The sequence below is a fragment of the Microplitis demolitor genome, chromosome 7, assembly GCF_026212275.2.
Source record: "Microplitis demolitor isolate Queensland-Clemson2020A chromosome 7, iyMicDemo2.1a, whole genome shotgun sequence".
NCBI lineage: Eukaryota > Metazoa > Arthropoda > Insecta > Hymenoptera > Braconidae > Microplitis > Microplitis demolitor.
Genome location: NC_068551.1, coordinates 8,151,827 through 8,171,651, shown reverse-complemented (window position 1 = coordinate 8,171,651; position 19,825 = coordinate 8,151,827). Strand labels below are relative to the sequence as shown.

The following is a 19,825-nucleotide window of genomic DNA, read 5'->3' as shown; positions in this document are numbered from 1 at the left end:
AACCATTGACTTGTTACTTTTTTTTTTAATTTAAAATATTTCTTTTTCATAACAACAATTTAAAAAAATTTTTTAATATTTTAAACTTACGGAGTTAAATACTGTGTATTTTTTTTTTTTTTCGTAATAGTTCTAAATTTAACTTTGACACTTTTGTGACTAACGCCATCTTTAAATGTTTGAATCATTTTTTTTAGCGGTAAATTATTTGAAAATAAATTTCCTCGTGTAATTTGAATCTAATATTATGAAATCTATCAACGGCTAAAGTTCTTGTTATTATTAATTGTTTTTTAAAAAAAAAGAAATTTAATAAAATTTTTTTATTACCAATTAAACAATTGAATAAAATAACACATAAATTCATAAAAATTACAAGTAGGTTTATAATTATGTAAGATAACACTCACTCATGTAGAAATATTAAAATTACACATAATTAACATATTTCATTAAAATAATATCATATAAAAATGGAAATTAATTATTAGCAGTTGACTGTAATCCAAAGAGATATCAATAAAATGGAGACTTAAAATAATTTACAATTAATAAAAATTATATGGACTTTTATTAAAATCTGTAGGTATAATCTTGTGTATTTTTTTTTTTTTACTTTATTTTATTTTTTTTTTATTACTTATCCTTGATGATTTCGTCATCAAAGTAAAAGTAAAGTTGATAAGCAGGTTTATTAAAACTAAATCATAATAAAACCAGTCGAATTTGTTCGCAGCCACTCAATGTTTTTATTTCTATAATTTTACATGATGCTCCAGATTAAAAAATATTCAAAACATTTATCTTTTCAAATTATAAATTAATGGTTGCTTAGCAGCAAAATCGCAGCAATTAAATGAATTCAAAATGGCGTCATGATCAATAGAAACATTAGAAATGTGTCAACATTTCTATTTAATCATTTAATTTTTTAAATAAAATAAATATTTAATTCAATTTTTTTTATTTAAAATTCTTTATACTCACGTATGATATTTTTTTTATCTTAGTTAATATAAATAGAGTAATTAAATGACATAAATCTAACCTTTTTTTTTCAAGACTGAAAAATTTAAAATGTTAAAAAGTATACAATTTCCACCAGAGATTTGTAAAATAGATGAAGATTTATTATTATTATTTCAAAAACGGCATTTATTTAATGAAAAAGTTTTTTAATAAAATATCGACAGTATTACATAATTTTTTTAAGTGATAAATGATTATTTATTATGATAAAAAATATTTAGAAAGTGTTTTGAAATAAAAGCAACGTAAAGTTAGGTAGTATTACTTGAATTTAACATTATTCATAGATATGTCATATTTATCAACAGTGTTATCGTTTGATTGTAGTACAAACGTTAGTCTAATTATCTTCTTTCATTCATCTGTATGAAAAAATACCATGGTGAGTATTAATTATAAAATCAGTTATATTATTCATAATAAAATTAAATACTTTGTTTTTTTTTTTTATTTATCAATAGATGCATATGTCATTTTGGTTCGGTACAGACCTGGGAACGTTTTTGTTCGATGGACTAAATGTCAAAACTATTAGTGCTTTTTTTGGGACTTGTTTGGGACTCATCGCCATAGCAATTATTTATGAAGCAATGAAAACATTACAAATAAAGTTACACCAATTGACTAAAGCTTCACTGTCAACAAGTGAATCACAAACTAATGAAAAATCTTCTCTGTTATCACAATTTGTACCAAAATTTCCACGATTTTCTTCATCTTCACAATGGTAATTTTTATAATACTATTTCAATTATGATTTACTTCAATTTTTAAAATTAACGAATGTATATATTTTATTTATTTATTTTTTTTTCTAAGGTGGGGAATAATTTTATGGATTCTAGAAGTATTGCACTACTCAGCTCAAACGACTCTTGGTTACATTATTATGCTAGTTGTTATGTCTTACAATACCTATATTTGTATCGCTTTAATTATAGGTTCTGCTATTGGATACTGGACATTTTCACCGATATTACTTTATTTTAACTTGAGAGAATTGAAGCATAAAAATAAAAACATTTCATGTAGTCCTGGATGTTCAGGTACATTATACGTATAATATCAAATATTTATTTAAATGCGTGTAATAACGTGTTAAATTATTTTTTAATTATCTTGATAGATTCAATTTCAACAATTGAAAGACGACCATCTACTGTATCTGATGTTGCCGAACAATTAGCATCGGAAATAAGTGCTGAGATTCATATTGTAGCTGACACATAATACAAATAATGTGTGTGTATAAAACATATTAGTCAAAGTCCAATAGCTCACAATATATATATATATATATATATTATAAGTGATAAGAACAAAATATAAGTGATAAATGCTCATGTTAATACTGTTAATCGTTTTATATTTGACTAACAAATTTTATACAGTTTATTTGATTATTTCGTAATTGTATTTACGAAAATAAAGATATATTTTATTGTTATATGTATTAAATAAATTTTAACTATTTACAAATTATTTTTTTTATAAATAAATAAAAAATAATAAAATTTTTATAAATATTCTTATTCAATAAAATCAATTCTCAATAAGTTTCCAAAGCAACAACGACTGGGCGATTTTTTTCTACTATTTGTATAGCAGAAATGAAAAATGATTTTTTTAACGTTACAGTTCGACAAGTATGCTCTTAAAGGATAATATCATTTTAACATAATGTACAACTATGTAAACGGAGATAAATTTATAGTAATCGTTACTAGCATGTTTATGAAATATCCCATACCGTTGTAGTAATAATTAATTGAAATTATGGAATATAGGTCCATACTTTCTGGGAAAAGTTTTCATAACTATGAGAACAATTTCCATAATATATTGTAATTGTTACCATAAATTTCTCTTCGTGTACTGAAGCTAATTATCTAAAATTATATATTGGTTATATTGTATATTTATATATATAAATTGGTTTTAAAAGATGAAAATAAAAAATTTTGTATCATGCTAAAATTCAATATTAACTAAAATTACTTGCCTTAGAGGTAAAAAGTATTTTTTTTTTTTTTTCCAAATTTAATATAATTTTGAATACTTTAATTAATCAAACACACTGATGCTCAGCAACAAAGATGTGAGAAAGATTAATATTAAATTCATTTTAGCTTAAGATTAAAAAAAATTGAAACAACGATTTATAATTAAATTTTAAATAAAAAAACAAATTAATTATTCATTTATTAAAAATCACTTGATGACTTGCGACATATGATAATTACCATTGTGTTGAACATCTGTACAGGTATATAAGTATATATATTATATTGTAGTCAGTTAAATTTTTTGGACTTATTCCGGTACTTGTAGATATTTATATATGACCGTGTATATAAAATTAAAAATATAAAAAATGTATCAAGTTGAAGCAAAAAATAGACTACAAAGTAGTATTTTTCATCCTCTATTACGAGAATGGCACTCAGGAAATCTTCAAATAACACCTGTAAATCTTATGTATCCAATTTTTATTTTGTAAGTATTTAATTTTAACCTCATTTATATTATAAAATACTTGATAAATTTTCATCAATGCTCATTATGTTTAATTTTTAGAAACTCACCTGATGAAAAAAATGAAATTATTAGTATGCCAGGAGTATATAGATATGGAATTAATCATTTAGAGGAAATGCTGAAGCCTTTAGTAGCTAAAGGATTAAAATCTGTTCTTTTATTTGGAGTTATCGATGATGACTTAAAGGTGATTAAATTTTATTATTATTAATTTACTTTAAAAATAAATAAATACTATTAATGAATATTTTAAACAGAATACATTTGGGACTAATGCTGATAGTAATGATAATCCAATTATCAAAGCTTTACCATTGTTACGTAAATGGTTTCCTGATTTAGTTATAGCATGTGATGTATGTTTGTGTCCTTACACAAATCATGGTCATTGTGGAATTCTTTATGATGATGGTACAATTAATAACAAAGAAAGTATAAATAGAATAGCTGAAATAGCAGTATCATATGCTAAAGCAGGTGAAATTATTTTTTATAATTTATATTTTTTAAATTTATTATAAGGCAGGAGTATATTCAATTATTGGCAATTAATTTTATTTAATTATTTACATAACTTTTTTCTATGGTTTTAAAAGTTATAAATATTTTAATATAATATTTGAAATGTAAAGATTAGATAAAACCCAAACAAAATTATTTAAGGTAAAGGGCCCAGTTTTCGACCTTTTAAAAGTAACAGTTGATGTTGAATTGAAAGTTATTAGAAAACTTAAAAAAAAAATTGATGATTTTATCGGCAAGTATTACGATGTTCTAAAACAAATCCTATGATTTTTGTAATTTCGTTTATGTTTTAAAAATTGACGTTCGTGGACCCAGTTTCTGACTCTTTAATTGACAGCAACTTATCACTTTTGACGGTTATTTATGACAATTTACAAATAATGAAACTTGATAAATATTAAATTTTTATTTTAAAATAAAGAATTTATTAAAGAATGAAAATGTGATATATTTCTAAATTCAGTAAAGTACATTAATTATGAATTATTACTACAATAATTATCTAAATTCTAACAAAGTTTGAATTTTTTCAATAATCATTGTCTCGTTACTCAAAAGATTTCTTCTTTAATCACAAATATAAAATTGGTCCATTTATAATAAATGCTTAATGAAAATTTTAAATAGTTATAATAGATTAGAATGATAGGGTCAACAACGGCCACAGGTGTAAAAAATTAGGCCCAGTTATTGACCTCCATATTTTAATATAATTGAAAAAAATTTTTTTATTTTAGTATTTATCTATACTCAAATTAGTTATTGACCTGTCCATGTATGTATTTATAAAAAAAACTTTCAATTCAATCTTCGTATACTCTTACATTAAGAACTTAGACTATAAGGGAAAAAAATTACTCTTACAGTGTCTTTAGTCTTTAAGATTTTTTTTTTATCTAGTTACTTATTTGATAAATTCGTAATTGCTGTTAAGTATACGTAGAATATATGACTTTATGTTTTCGTTTATTTTACTTTATTATTTGAGTTAACAATTTTATTAAAATTTTGATTGAAGCTGAAAAGGTCAGAAACTAGGTCACGGTCAATAACTGGATCCTTTATCTTATAGCATTTCAGTAATTGGTACAGTTGAGTCGTCATATAAAATGCTTCGTATTTGTTAAAAAAATTTCTTTATTAACAGTAAAAATTATTGATTAAATTAGTGAATATTCATGGTAATATAATCTATTTATTATTACTATTAAATGTAATAAATAATTTATATATTTACCTTATCATCAACTAGATATTTATGCAATTGTAATATATCAAAAACATTCGATAAAAAATAATCGTAATTTCGTAATTTTTTATTCATATCTAATTGAAATTTTTATAATTTGAATATTTACATATATATTATGCATTGACTGTAAAATAACAAACAATTGAGAAACTTAGTATTAAAATAACTTAAAAACTGTTTGTCCAGCTGATTTTAAAATTACATATTAACTTTTTAGTTGAAATAATTTTTATCAGTTGATAAAAAATATCATGAACTTTTTTTATACATATTAATAACTTTTAAATATTTTTTAGGAGCTCATATAGTTGCGCCATCAGATATGATGGATGGTAGAATAGGAGCTATAAAAAAAGCACTTGATAATGTAAATCTTACAAACAAAGTTTCTGTTCTTTCTTATGCTGTGAAATTTGCATCTGGATTTTATGGACCTTTTAGAGATGCATCGAAATCATCACCAAAATTTGGTGATCGAAAATGTTATCAATTACCGCCTGGAAGTAATGGTTTAGCTTCTCGAGCTGCTGTAATTATATTATTTGTAATTTATATTTTTTATAGTGCTCATCAGCAATATACATGTATGAGTAACTTATTTTTACAGGCACGTGATGTTGCTGAAGGGGCTGATATGTTGATGGTTAAACCAGGATTGGCTTATTTAGATATTTTACGTAAAACAAAAGATACTTATCCAGATTATCCATTGTTTATTTATCAAGTATCTGGAGAATATGCTATGATTTATCACGCAGCTAAAAATAATGCTATTAATCTTAAAGATGTCTTGCTTGAAATTTTAACTTCAATGAAACGAGCAGGTGCTGACTGTATCATAACTTATTTTACTCCCTATATTTTGGATATGTTAATACCGAAAAGCAAATATTAATATGCCTGTAAAAAATTTTAATAATTACTAATATATTTATATGCCAACGCACAAATAAATATTTCAATGTTAAATCTCATATTTTTACCATTTATTTTAATCTTTTTAAGTATTTTTATCAGTTAAATTGATAAATTTTTTTTATATATAATAATAGTATTACTAATGTTATTTATTTATTTGGCCATAGAGTCAAGACTCCTATAAATAATACGATTAGTATCATAATTTCATGAATTATCTTAATTAGCAATCATTCAATTTAAGAAATAATCATAGGACGATTTTCAGAATTAAATAATTGTAAGCTGCTGCGTGCAAAATTGCACTAATTAAGGCTGGCCCGTATTCAACAAAGTCTCGAATTTTAGATTGATGATAATCATTACAGCGATTTTTTTCAGCTTTCGGAAAATTCTTAAGACAAACGTCCTCGGAAGATTTTCATTATTTTTAATCCAGAAAATCGGTTTAGTACTCCCGGCTTGTAAGAACGATTTATCTTATTTCGCACTGTGACAATTTTGTAGCATCAGATAATCTCAATAAGTTGTACCTGATAGTAATTAGTTAGTTTTTACTTACGTATTTATAAAGAAAAAAGTAAAAAATTTTAGTAGATTTTAAGAATAGCAATAAAAAATAAGTTTCGTTAGATTTAAAAGTATTAGAATATTTTGCGCATGATCGTGGTACCAATAACAAAAAAATATCTAGAAAAAAATTTTTTTTTCTATTAATAATTTTTCGTGCAAAATTGAAATTAAAAGTAATAAAAATTAAAAGAAAATTCTAGAATGAAAAAAAAGCAAAAATAAATTTTATGAGCATAGACTTATCTCTTAAATATGATAATTATTTGGTGATTGACAAGTCAAAAATACCTAAATAATTTTCTTTATCATACATAACTGTTTTAGTACAAACGGAGTTGGACCAATCAGGAAATGCCGAGCAGTTTCTAGTAAAATACAGTGTGTGTATACAAAGTAGTACTATGTGTTGTTATTTTATTTTCATTTGTGTTATACAATATCCTATAGATATAAACGTGGGCCAATGAAGGCTGGCCAACTGGTATCGTCATAACCAACCAATTTCGATATTTCCGTTGCTACGTATCCTCACTGACCAATCAGAAAAAGCCACGACAAATTTATCCGTTAATATCCCGGCGCTGAACTCTTCCATCAGTCAGTCAGTCGAAAATCAAAGAACGTGAAACAAGTTAAGAATATTATCTGCCAAGTGTTATTTCATTGTATTTATAAGTTATACTGAAGATTTTATTCAATTGGTAATTATTTTATTTATTTATATATTTTTCTTAAATTACTATTCTCATTTTGTGAAATTTATAAATTTTAATATTTTATCGATTATCAAATTTTTCAAGCTAAAGTAAATTGTGCCACGTATAAGAAGATTCCTTGTTGATGTTCCGTTATAAATTCTTTAACGTGAATCAGTTTTAACAGTTATTCAATACCAATTTAAAATATTCATTAATATTTTAAAATTTTAAATAAATTTTTTTGTTATATTATTTATATTTAATAACAATACGTAAACTTGACATTTTATAATTTTTATTACGCCGGCATACTTTGATGTAATTAGTAGTTTTTTTTTTTTTTTTTTTTTTTTTCTCATAATTATGTATACATATTCAATTAATACTTATTTTATAGATGAGATAATACAATTGGATCATAAAAATGTCATTTAATAGCGTACTTGTGATTATTTGCGTGTTTAAATGATGGCCTACTAGAATGTTCTGTCAGCTCCCACTTGAGCGGAGGCAATAACGTTGACTCCAAAGACACCTCTTTTTTAAAATTATTATTTGCTGTTAAAAAAATCTATTATTCAGTTACTATTTACACAAAAAGTAATTCCATGCTTTTTTTTCTATTACAGATAGCGTTGAATTATAAATAAAATGAAGGCTATATTAGCTTTAGCGTTATTAGGGCTGATAGCAGCAATAGCATCAGCTAAAGAAGACAGCAAGGAAAAAGATGACATCGGAACAGTAATTGGAATCGATTTGGGAACAACGTATTCTTGGTAATTTAAAATAAATTAATTAATCCTTAATCTTTTATTTGAAATAATGAAAATACTCATAAATTAAATTTTTATTTAGTGTTGGTGTTTACAAAAATGGTCGAGTTGAAATAATTGCCAATGACCAAGGAAACCGTATCACTCCATCATATGTAGCATTTACTGCTGAAGGAGAACGTCTGATCGGTGATGCTGCTAAAAATCAGTTGACGACCAACCCTGAAAACACGATCTTTGACGCTAAGCGTTTGATTGGTCGTGAATGGTCTGATCCAACAGTTCAACACGATGCCAAATTCTTCCCATTCAAAGTTATTGAGAAAAACAACAAACCTCACATCAAAGTAAAGACGAAAGATGGAGACAAGGTCTTTACACCAGAAGAAATTTCTGCTATGGTTCTTGGAAAAATGAAGGAAACCGCGGAAGCTTATTTGGGAAAAAAAGTAACTCATGCAGTTGTCACAGTACCAGCTTATTTCAATGATGCTCAGAGACAGGCTACCAAAGATGCTGGTGCTATTGCCGGTCTTGTTGTTATGAGAATAATTAACGAACCAACTGCTGCGGCAATTGCTTACGGTTTGGACAAAAAAGATGGTGAGAAAAATGTTCTTGTCTTCGATCTTGGTGGTGGTACTTTCGATGTAAGTCTTTTGACAATCGACAACGGAGTCTTTGAAGTAGTAGCAACAAATGGTGACACTCATTTGGGAGGTGAAGATTTTGACCAACGTGTTATGGAATACTTTATTAAATTGTACAAAAAGAAGAAGGGTAAAGACATAAGAAAAGACAATCGTGCTGTTCAAAAGCTTCGCCGTGAAGTTGAAAAAGCTAAGAGAGCTCTTAGTGCCAGTCACCAAGTTAAAATTGAAATTGAATCATTCTTCGAAGGCGAAGACTTCTCCGAGACTTTAACCAGAGCTAAATTTGAGGAATTGAACATGGATCTTTTCCAAAGTACAATGAAACCTGTACAAAAAGTACTTGAAGATGCGGATATGAACAAAAAAGATGTTGATGAAATCGTACTTGTCGGAGGATCCACCAGAATTCCAAAAGTACAACAATTGGTAAAAGAATTCTTTAATGGTAAAGAGCCATCCCGAGGTATTAACCCTGATGAAGCTGTCGCTTATGGTGCTGCTGTACAAGCTGGTGTTCTTTCTGGCGAACAGGATACTGATGCAATTGTTCTTCTTGACGTCAATCCCTTGACTATGGGTATTGAAACTGTTGGAGGTGTAATGACTAAATTGATTGCCAGAAATACTGTTATTCCCACTAAAAAATCTCAGATATTCTCTACAGCATCTGACAATCAACACACCGTCACAATTCAAGTTTATGAAGGAGAACGTCCAATGACTAAGGATAATCATCTCCTTGGTAAATTTGATCTTACTGGAATTCCACCAGCACCCAGAGGTATTCCTCAAATTGAAGTAACTTTCGAAATTGACGCCAATGGTATTCTTCAAGTATCCGCTGAAGATAAGGGAACTGGTAACCGTGAAAAAATTGTTATTACAAATGATCAGAACAGACTTACACCTGATGACATTGAAAGGATGATCAAGGATGCTGAAAAGTTTGCTGATGAAGATAAAAAACTCAAAGAACGCGTTGAAGCTCGTAACGAACTTGAATCTTATGCTTACTCACTTAAAAATCAACTTGCTGACAAGGAAAAACTTGGATCTAAAATAACCGATGAAGACAAAGAAAAAATGGAGGCTGCTATTGATGAGAAAATAAAATGGCTTGAAGAAAACCAGGACACCGATCCAGAAGAATATAAACAACAGAAGAAAGAGCTTACTGACATTGTTCAACCAATCATCGCTAAGCTTTATCAAGGTACTGGTGGTGCTCCTCCACCAACTGGTGGTGAAGACGATGATCTCAAAGACGAATTGTAAGCAAATTACAATAAATTAACCAGTTCATCTTAAACCCAGACTGAATTAATTAAGAAAAAATAAAGCTTCCTATTACGATAATTGCTTCGGAATTAATATCAAATATTTAATTTCTTTTTTTTTCTCTCAATATCTCCGTTAGTTAATTAATTCCGAAGTTATTTGTCAAAAGGAGTTGTACCGTCGGGCATTTATCGGAGATTGTTAATTAATAATTATAATTATTTAACAAATCTTAACGACGGTAATGTATTCTAGTTTGTCCTAGGTAATTAGCCTTATGGTCAGATAAAAAATATGTAGATGTTATTCTATAAATTTTATACTGATGAGGTTTTTTTTTTAAATTCTCATTGGGGTTTTTTTTTTTTAATTTATTAATAAGTGGACATAATTTTTTTTTGTATGATTAATTATATTGTATGTAATTAAGTATAAATGAAATTAAAGCCGCGTGTGATTTTTCTCGCTCGTAAAATGTTGCAAAGCGTGAAAGATGATAATTAAATACAATATTAATGTTAACTGTATGTTCGAATGAATGAAACATGTATGGCATGTATCAATATTAAAATAAATTAAATAAATCATTTTTTTCAAAAAATTTTTTTATCTTTTTTTATTTAATTTTTAGTACCAAATTATTTATGACAAATAATACATTTTTTTTTTTTTAATTTAACAAATTTTAATTAACAATTCTGCATAAATTGTCAATGATATATTTTTTTTATGACAACTAGTAAAAATAATTCAACACAGAAAGTAATAAAATAACAAATTATTCTTATAATGCCTTTTTTTTTTGTAATTAAGATATATTCGTATATTACACTCCTAGGGAGGATAATGGGACATTCTAACCCGTAAGCGTGATTGCCTGTGGCAAAGAACCAGGTTGGGACGTCTTACTTTCCTCCCTTAGTGTGTATACTATTTTTCACCAGATCTGCACCTGCAAGTTTAAATTTCTGCCTCTGTTTGTGGAAAAAATGACAAATGCGCTAATTGTTATCATTTTTGTTTTCTCATTAAAGAAGGTGCAGGTATGGTGAAAAGTATAATCAATTATTTATCAAAAGTTACGGAATGAGACTAAAAGAACAACATTTTTTGTTAACAGTAAGAAACATCAAATTACAATATTTAACATTAATAATAATAATAATGGACCAATAAAATAAACATTTAATTAAAAATAGAAAAATAAAAAATCCACGGAGCCGAAAAAAATCCAGATTGGTTTTTTTCATCTTAAAATTATTTTATCGCCATGTTGATATTTTATTAATTTTTAAGTTCGTTTTAAAAAGAGCACCAACAGATTTTCAGTATGTAGATCTAATACTTTGTTTTAATTAGTACACACATAAGTATAAATCAGTTTTCGGTATAAAAAATAACATCACAATCAATTTATTTGATTTTCCCTTTTTTCTTTTTAAGCTAAATCCTTTTTATCTTCATAACTGAACATAATTCAATTTTTTATTTTATTCAGGTAAATGGGTATATATTTTAGTACAGATAAATTAATTTTAAAGATCAGCTTTAATAAAACAAGTTAAGAAATTTAAGAAGGATATTTATTTCTATGCATGATAGAGATCAAATAATTTTTCGATTAATGAAAATTAAATTGATACCTGTACTTTTTTTAATAATCCTTAGGTTTTTGGGAAATATTTTTTTTATCAAATATCATTTTTTAAATCTTTGTTTACCTGCTATTAAATTCATTATTTTTTCTTCCGCTATCGAAATTTTAATAATAAGTAATTATTTAATGTATCAAAAGTTACAGCATCTGTGTTACTATTTTAAGACTTTGATTACATTTTATGTTTCTTTCAACTTTCATTGAGGTGTTATTTATTTTTTTTTGTTTTTGAGATAATTCATTTTTATAATTTTTTTTTTTTTTTTATACAAACATGCTCTTAAAAGATGTTATGTGATTTTCCTCTACATTCGTTTACTTAAATTAATTAAATTGGTTAGCGTACTTAAATATAAATCACCTAATAATATATCAAACGAATAAATACAGGTTTTTTCGATTATTATATTATGTATATAAATACTATTATTTTCTTAATTAGGACGCCGTTTGTTATTTTATGGTGATTTTTAAAAATATCAGCAGACAAAAAAAACCTCCATTTAATTACTTCTATGTTTTTTCAAATGATTATTGTTTTTCAAAAGATTTTATTTGCTTAAAAATGACAAACTGATAGTCGTTAATAGATAGTGTTTTTTCTTTTGCATATTGCTTCTAACCAGTAGTTGAACACATCAGATGAATTATTTAAATTTAATTTTTAATGCCTCTTTAATCTTTCGTTTGTAAATTTGTAAAAATTATTAGTATTTTTTTTCTAATCATTCAAATCACTTCAGGACAAGACCAAGAGATGAAATAATTCAGTTAAAAAAAAAAAACTTTTTTTTTTTAATTGTTTTAATAATCGGTCAATCGTCCTCTATAATTTAACTAATATATATACGTTATAGTATATGAATTATTTATTAATATATATAATATATAACTTTTTAGATTTATCGCGATTCTATTAATTTGAATAAAACAACAAGCGAAACGCGTAACAAGATTCCGGTTCTACAAATGTTTTATTTTTTTGCTATCTTCATTGTTGGATTGAATAAAATTTAAAAAAATTTTTTAAATCAATAAAACTTTATATAGAAATACGTACTTAAGTATCGCTGGTAATTATTTCGTTAAAATTTATCTATTATAAATCCAGAATAATAATTGAGTTAAATAACAGTATTTTTATCGGCATGTCTCTGATTTATTTTCTCACTATTTATTTTCATTTTATTATAAACAAACATCGACTGTCATATCACAGTTTTTTAAATCTTATTATGAGTACTAAAGATTTTTTGCTTTCATTTTTATTTGAATATGGCATTTATCAAGACATATAACAATTAAATAAAACTCATATAAGTCTATAACTCTTTGGGGCTAAATGCGTATCACAGTAGAAGAAATTTTCTTTTTTTTTTTTTTTTTCATGTATATATATATTATTTTTTACTATTTGTTTCTCGACGTTTGACAGTACTTGTTTTTTTTCTAAATTATTAAATACGGTTCAGAGACATACCCAACTAAGCGAATTATTTTCCATTTATTTTTTTATTTTAATATCTAAACCTAAACTTTTTTTTTCTATTATCCGTTTTGTTTTTTCTCTATCGCTGAACTTTAGTATCTCGGTAATTTTAGAGATTTGTCATGATTGATTGTTAGTGTTTCAGTAAAACAAATAAATTAAGCGCATTTTTTTTTCTTTTTCTTTTTATATTAACTTATTCTATGTTACACATGCTAATCATGCATCTTGTTATTTATGTTATGAATGTGTAGTAGGGTGATCTAAAAAAATCAACTTATCAAATTTATTGTCTAAAAAGAATCTACATAGCAAGAAAAAAATTCTTTCGTTGGGAAAAATTTTTAGCTCAATTTTAAGAGGTGTCGGTAGCCACTTAAAATTCCTTATTTAAATAATACGCAAAAAAAATTTTTTTCATTAAAAATATTATAACTTTTGAACCGTTCGAGATGAAAATTTGGCTCTAGAATATTCTTGTAGGGCATTCAATTTCCTAAAAAAAACCCGAAGTCGAATTTGTAAACTTGATATTTCGTATACTTACACCAGGCCATCAAAGTCTAGAGTAAACAGAATTATACAAATTTAAAGCTCTATTATTAAAAATATCAATACTACCAGGAAATTCTTGGGCTAAAATTTAATGAAGCAAGTAAAAAGTATAATTTACATTATAGGCTCATAAAACAAATAGAGTTTTAAAATTTTTATTTGCATTGTATTCCAATTTTTGCCCTATATTTTTTTTTATAAATCGTTAATAAAATATTATTTATTACAATTTGGATATTGCTGGCGATTTAATTTTACTACACGTAGAACAAATTCTTTAATTACTTCATTGAATTTTAGTCCAAGAATTTTATCGTAGTATTGATTTTTTTAATAATAGAGCTTTAAATTTGTATAATTCTGTTTACTCTAGAAATTTAATGCCCTATAAGAATATTTTAAAGCCAAATTTTTATCTCGAACGATTCAAAAGTTATAATATTTTCAATGAAAAAAATTTTTTTGCGTGTTCTTTAAATGAGAAATTTCAAATGGCTACCAACAGCACCATTTAAAATTGAGCTAAAAATTTTTCCCAACGGGAGAACTTTTTTCTCGGTATATAGGTACTACTCAAGCTGTAAATTCGATGGGTTGGTTTTTTTGGATCACCCTTATGTGTGGTCTTAACATTAGTATTTATAAAATAATTATACATGCTGCACATTTAAATCATTTTGTTCTTTCAAAACGAGATTGAACAAAGAAAAATTTTTTTTTCTTTCTTTGTTTGATAATTTAAATGCTCATTACCAACAGCCATTGAAAAAAGTTATCTAATTAATTTTTATATTAAAAATTGTTGAAACTTTGTGCAGCATATTTAAACAAACATACGGTTAATATAACAGTTAGATAGTATATTGTTATCTAGTTAGTAAATTATATACTTCTTAGAATTATTTATTAACTTTTTAAATTTTAAATTCGTCATTGTTTAAATAAAAACGTTAAAAATGTGTATATTAACAAAAATTTGAAACAAATAAATCCTAGAAATATATAGTTCGGTTGAATTTTATCGCATTATTAAATTCTAATTTTTATCGCCGTTTATGATTATTTTAAGTTATGACTTACAATTTTTTTTGTTTGTTTATTCTCTTAATTGTCTTCGTTTTTTCCATTGGTCTTCAATTAAAATTGACGTTTTGCAAAAGCTTCAATAACTTTCGGAACATCAATATCAAAACCACAAACTGTTAATACATCATTAACATATTTACCTTCCATATATGTTGATGTAGTACCGACAACCCAATTTACCAATCTAAAAATATAAATCAATTTTATTAGTTAACTAGAAATATTTATTTCTTTTTAAAAAAAATAATGTCTATATTATTTGAAATCTGTTATTATAAACTGATAATTTCTCAGCTTTATTTCAATATTTATATTGTTTATAAAATCTAGATTTCACTATCTCTTTTAGCCTTCAAGGATGAGGATGTGATTTGAAGGAAACTCGAACTGCTGATAAGCGCTTACCTCTTAGTAGCAATAGTGTTATTTGTAGGTTATAGTATAAGTGAAAATATTGAGACCCAAAAATAAGGTTGTATAATTAATGAAGAGCAATAAATAAGCTGGTAGATTCGAATTCAACAGAGTAGTACTAGTCTCAAATTATAAATAAAAAATCGATCTATCAGTACCTGCGCGCCAGCCCTAAAACTTCCCGCTGTTTTCGAGCTCGTTGAGCTCGAAAAAATCGTTGTGAATACATTTTCGAGCTCGACAATACTTTTGTATGCCGTTGTTTTTGAAAAAAAAAAAACGTTTTTTACCATTTTTAGAGTTTTAGAGCTGATCAAATTTTGAAATTGATTTATCTAGTCGTTTTTGAGAAATTTCAAAGAAACTAATAAAATTTTTTTTTAATTCTTTCGTTCACGGTTTCTCTTGAACGAATGAACTGATTTTGATGGTTGAGGTGGCATCCAACGTGGCTTATAAAGTTTTAAAGCTGATCAGATTTTGGAATCAACCCACGGGGCACATTCAAAGTTATCCAAAAAAAAAAAAAACATTTTTTAAAAAATTTTATTTTTGGAATATTTTCGAACGCAACTTACCGATCAAGCTCAATTTTTCACAGCTTTTAGATATTGACAAGCCGCGTCGAGTGACACCTTGACGATCAAAATCGGTTCATCCGCTCAAAAGTTAAAGATATTTACATGCGTACGTACATACACACATACATACACTCGGACATCATCGTGAAATTAGTCAGAATAGCTTCCCAGAACCTCAAAACGTCAAGATCTGATAGAAATTCCGTTTTCGAAAATCGGACCGAAACCAATAACTTCCCGAATTTTTGGAAATTTCCAATTTTCTTAGCGGGAAGTTAAAAAATTAATACTGTTGTGCATCTCGGTTTCCTTATAACAACGTCAAGGGAGTTTATTTCTCATTTATGTGGATACTTTTTTATTTTAAATAATAATTACCTTGTATTTGGTAAATTCATTTTCTTTTTATAAAGATCCATAGCACGAGAAGTAAAATCATATTTTTCACGCATTTTATCGACAACATTAATAAAGACATCATACTTTCTTCTATGATGTGCTGCCCAAAGAATTGGTTTACCAAGATTTGGTGGTACATTAGATCGTACACGCATTTTTTCATAAGCTTCTTGATAAGTTGAATTTTTATCAAGATGAACTGGGCGTGCATTCAAACCTTCAGTGGCAGTAAAAGCGGATACAGTTACTTTATCTTCAGATCGTAATAAACCAAGTGCAATAATACAAGCAGCTTCAAGTACCCAGGGTTTGAAAGTATCAACAGATACTTGAGTAATTTGTTTTTTTTTCCAGCTTTCAGTGCTTACAGTTATTAAAAATCTTAGTCCCGTAGGTTCAATAGTTGAAAATGAAATATTTAACGCTGAATATAAAGCATCAATAATACGTTTATCTGGATTAGGTAATTGTCGATTTCTAAGTTTATTTTTTCTTCCTAATTTTCTTTTTGTAAATACTGGAATTTTATCTGGATCCTCATAAGTTTTAACAGCCATAAGAATCACTGCAGGACGAATTTTAGATTTCAATATTTGATCTTTATTTGTGATGGCACTTAGGACTTTTTCAGTTAATTGAGATGTAGGTGTAAGTAAACCAAGATTATGAATCCTTTGAATATTTTTAACAATATTAGGCAAATCCATGGATCCATCAATCAAAGCTTCCCACACTTCTGATGATTTAATTAAACTAGCTTGAACATGTTCTAATTTATAATTATATGTTCTTATTAATCCTGCAGCTTGTACAGGATCTTCACACTGACGAAAATTATCTATACGTTCAATTAAATGTAAAACCTCTGTCGCTTTTGGTTCATTAGCAAACTCTGATTTAGCTTTTTCTAAACCAAACATTATATATTTAAAAACAGCCTGAATATCTGACCCAAGGACTTTAGTAACTGGATGTGAGAGTTTAATAATATCTTTGTGTTTCCAACCGTGTCTACTTTTGTATTTTGTTACACATTCAGCTAAACTTTTAGCGTCATGAGATAGGTACCATTTATTTATCGCATTACGCCAGCCATGACCATAACCATGTTTAGGAATTGATAATTGTTTACTTAATTGAGATGCATATTCAATAAATAACATAAATTGTTCTGGACTTTTGCATTCTTCTGCTATAAAATTATATGCCGCTTGTCGTAATTTTTCACTTTTTTCTTGTCGAGCACACACAGCTAAAGCAAACATTAAAGTTTCGGATTTAGGTACCAATCCTGATTCCAATAACTGAAAATTAATTTTATTATTTTTTTATTGTCCGTATATAGGGGAAGGTGGGACAAAATGGGCCCCTTAAGAAATGAGGGCTTACATGTGATATAAATGTCAGCTCATTTTGCCTCACTTTTCCTTAATAGAGATTGGGGGGGGGGGGGCACTTAAAATTTTGAGTGCCTCGAACGGTTTCGGGGCTAAAGGGGTCCCTTAAATTTTGGCTCTCATGCCAAAAAGGCATATGAATTTTTTTGCACGACTCACGATGTGAAGCATCAGAGAGTGCTTTAGGAACGAAAAATTTTTTTCGCCTCACTTCGGCAATTTTTTTTTTTTGCTCGATCGCTTAGAAATAATTTGAAATGAATATTTTAATAATAAAAAAAAATTAAAACCAAAAAGGCATATAAAAAAAATACTTACCATAAAATTAAACCCGATGATTAAAATTTAAATATACTAATGGAAAAAAGTAAAGAGTCGGCGGTATTTGATAGGCTGTATTTAAGTAAAAAATGGTCGTATCGGGAATTAAAAAAAGAAGTTTTGAAGCTCCAAGATTCTAGTTTTCAGATTTTTTATTCAAAAATTTTTTAGAAGGTACCTATCAATTAAAAAATTTTTTATTTTTTTATAATATACGTATCAATAAATATTTTATTGATTTTTTGTTTTATACGCTTTTTTAGTATTTAAAACAAAATTAATGTCAAAAAGTCATATATTTGCACTTATAAACCATTTTGACATTAATATTTAAAATTTTTTTTTTTTTTAGTAATTTCGTGATTCTAAAGCGACAGGTAAATTTAAAAAAATCATACGCCTTTTTGGTATTAAGGACGTGATATTTAATTACTTAAATTTATATGTATGAAATATAAATGACAAGGAATACCTGTTTTATTTTGGTAATAGGAAATAATTCAGTATCTTTGTCTGCAGCTAATTCGACGACAGATGTTACTTTGTCCACTGTAAAATGATTTTGACTTGACCATGTTCCTGAATAATAAACTGGATATTCTTTACCGATATAAAGATATCTTACGAATCGTGTTTTAGGATTATCATCATCAACTGACACTCCGACTTCTACTGCCATTTCTATTCTCTTGGGACAGCTATATTTATATTCACATAATTATTTTAATAAATTATAGTTCTATATATAGAGGTAATTAACAAAGTATAACAATTATTAAGTAAAAAATATTCAACTTATTTTTTTAATGACAATAGACATGAGCATACTGTATCATAAGAAAACAATATATTTATATATATCCCTGATTAAAAGAAACGATTTGCAATGTTAAATGCCCATAAGAAGGGCGATTCAAAAGTATTCAAAGTATTCAAAAACATTAAAAAGTATTTAAAATTTTTTTTTTTCTAGTCGTTTCTTTTAATAAGGGATATACTTATAAAAATTCAAAAAAAAGATTATTTATTTATAATTACCTGTATGAAATATAGTGATTTGAATTCAAACACAATCATACAATATCCACTGACGTAAAAAATATGTGACAACTTGAATCTAAAACACTTGCTAAAAATACACGGAATAGAGAAATATGTAGATTAATAATATTCGGAACCGTTAGATCCCGATCAAGGTATAGTAACATTGAATTAAATCCGAATGTTTTACCACAGATTGAGAATACGAGCCGAAAAAACCCGAAGACGATTATATCCTTGTTATGATTCTATAATATTGTAGCTGGTTACCAAGAGAATTCCATTTGGTGGATATTGTTGTCCTTTTTTTTTTTGTTTTCTTTATTCAGTCCGGATAATTATGGCAATCCCTTCATATTTGTAAAATTGAAGCCTAGTATTTATGTTACTTTTTTACTTTTTGTCTAGAGCTGTTTCTTTGTAAGTTTTTGAAAACGCCCCTGCGTTCTGGTTATGAGTTAAACCGACGCGCCTCTCGCGGAATTATTTTTATCAACGCGCTAATATTTTGATAATTTAAATCGTTTGTTTTTTTCCGTAAAAAACAAAAAAAAATATGAATTTATTGTCTTAAAATTTTTAATTAATGACATTTTAAGTGAGAATAAGTATAATTTGTTGACTAAAAAATTAAAATGCTTGTTA

At 26.6% G+C, this 19,825-nt stretch overlaps 4 protein-coding genes across 7 annotated transcripts; 3 read left to right on the top strand and 1 right to left on the bottom strand.

Moving 5' to 3' along the window:
- Window positions 1-493: 493 nt before the first annotated feature.
- Window positions 494-3,032, top strand: LOC103580510 (probable low affinity copper uptake protein 2). 3 transcript variants are annotated; one of them, XM_008562279.3, is made up of 5 exons: window positions 494-582; window positions 1,338-1,411; window positions 1,491-1,756; window positions 1,849-2,075; window positions 2,156-3,031. In XM_008562279.3, exons 2-5 carry the CDS (start codon window positions 1,409-1,411, stop codon window positions 2,257-2,259), a joined length of 600 nt encoding a protein of 199 aa, XP_008560501.1. In that variant the 5' UTR covers window positions 494-582; window positions 1,338-1,408; the 3' UTR covers window positions 2,260-3,031. The 3 variants fall into 3 exon arrangements, with proteins under 3 accessions (XP_008560501.1, XP_008560503.1, XP_008560502.1); XM_008562281.3 differs by having other exon boundaries at window positions 564-582; window positions 1,357-1,411; window positions 2,156-3,032; XM_008562280.3 differs by lacking the exon at window positions 494-582 and adding an exon at window positions 657-1,284 and having other exon boundaries at window positions 1,357-1,411.
- Window positions 3,033-3,130: 98 nt separating this feature from the next.
- Window positions 3,131-6,318, top strand: LOC103580513 (delta-aminolevulinic acid dehydratase). The gene is made up of 5 exons (XM_008562285.3): window positions 3,131-3,525; window positions 3,607-3,754; window positions 3,825-4,044; window positions 5,641-5,873; window positions 5,952-6,318. The coding sequence occupies exons 1-5, from the start codon at window positions 3,404-3,406 to the stop codon at window positions 6,237-6,239; spliced, it is 1,011 nt and encodes a 336-aa protein (XP_008560507.1). The 5' UTR covers window positions 3,131-3,403; the 3' UTR covers window positions 6,240-6,318.
- Window positions 6,319-7,426: 1,108 nt separating this feature from the next.
- On the top strand, window positions 7,427-10,844 carry LOC103580512 (endoplasmic reticulum chaperone BiP). Its single transcript, XM_008562282.2, has 3 exons — window positions 7,427-7,536; window positions 8,163-8,312; window positions 8,392-10,844. Exons 2-3 carry the CDS (start codon window positions 8,185-8,187, stop codon window positions 10,235-10,237), a joined length of 1,974 nt encoding a protein of 657 aa, XP_008560504.1. The 5' UTR covers window positions 7,427-7,536; window positions 8,163-8,184; the 3' UTR covers window positions 10,238-10,844.
- Window positions 10,591-19,639, bottom strand: LOC103580514 (RNA-binding protein RO60). 2 transcript variants are annotated; one of them, XM_008562286.3, is made up of 5 exons: window positions 19,371-19,639; window positions 19,178-19,268; window positions 18,612-18,837; window positions 16,401-17,725; window positions 10,591-15,211 (listed from the first exon to the last, which is right to left on the bottom strand). In XM_008562286.3, exons 3-5 carry the CDS (start codon window positions 18,816-18,818, stop codon window positions 15,079-15,081), a joined length of 1,665 nt encoding a protein of 554 aa, XP_008560508.1. In that variant the 5' UTR covers window positions 18,819-18,837; window positions 19,178-19,268; window positions 19,371-19,639; the 3' UTR covers window positions 10,591-15,078. The 2 variants fall into 2 exon arrangements, with proteins under 2 accessions (XP_008560508.1, XP_014295762.1); XM_014440276.2 differs by lacking the exon at window positions 19,371-19,639 and having other exon boundaries at window positions 19,178-19,362.
- Between the last annotated feature and the right edge of the window lie 186 nt (window positions 19,640-19,825).

What these genes read in the sequence shown, in the direction of transcription:
- LOC103580513 (XM_008562285.3), top strand. Translation starts at nt 3,404, where the DNA reads ATGTATCAAGTTGAAGCAAAAAATAGACTACAAAGTAGTATTTTTCAT. An exon ending in ATGTATCCAATTTTTATTTT is followed by an intron (nt 3,526 to 3,606) that starts GTAAGTATTTAA and finishes TTTAATTTTTAG; the next exon opens with AAACTCACCTGATGAAAAAA. An exon ending in GTTTAGCTTCTCGAGCTGCT is followed by an intron (nt 5,874 to 5,951) that starts GTAATTATATTA and finishes TTATTTTTACAG; the next exon opens with GCACGTGATGTTGCTGAAGG.
- LOC103580510 (XM_008562281.3), top strand. An exon ending in TTTTCTTCATCTTCACAATG is followed by an intron (nt 1,757 to 1,848) that starts GTAATTTTTATA and finishes TTTTTTTCTAAG; the next exon opens with GTGGGGAATAATTTTATGGA. An exon ending in ATGTAGTCCTGGATGTTCAG is followed by an intron (nt 2,076 to 2,155) that starts GTACATTATACG and finishes TTATCTTGATAG; the next exon opens with ATTCAATTTCAACAATTGAA.
- LOC103580514 (XM_008562286.3), bottom strand. Translation starts at nt 18,818, where the DNA reads ATGGCAGTAGAAGTCGGAGTGTCAGTTGATGATGATAATCCTAAAACA. An exon ending in CTATTACCAAAATAAAACAG is followed by an intron (nt 17,726 to 18,611) that starts GTATTCCTTGTC and finishes ATTAATTTTCAG; the next exon opens with TTATTGGAATCAGGATTGGT. An exon ending in ATGAATTTACCAAATACAAG is followed by an intron (nt 15,212 to 16,400) that starts GTAATTATTATT and finishes TTATATTTTTAG; the next exon opens with ATTGGTAAATTGGGTTGTCG.
- LOC103580512 (XM_008562282.2), top strand. Translation starts at nt 8,185, where the DNA reads ATGAAGGCTATATTAGCTTTAGCGTTATTAGGGCTGATAGCAGCAATA. An exon ending in TTGGGAACAACGTATTCTTG is followed by an intron (nt 8,313 to 8,391) that starts GTAATTTAAAAT and finishes ATTTTTATTTAG; the next exon opens with TGTTGGTGTTTACAAAAATG.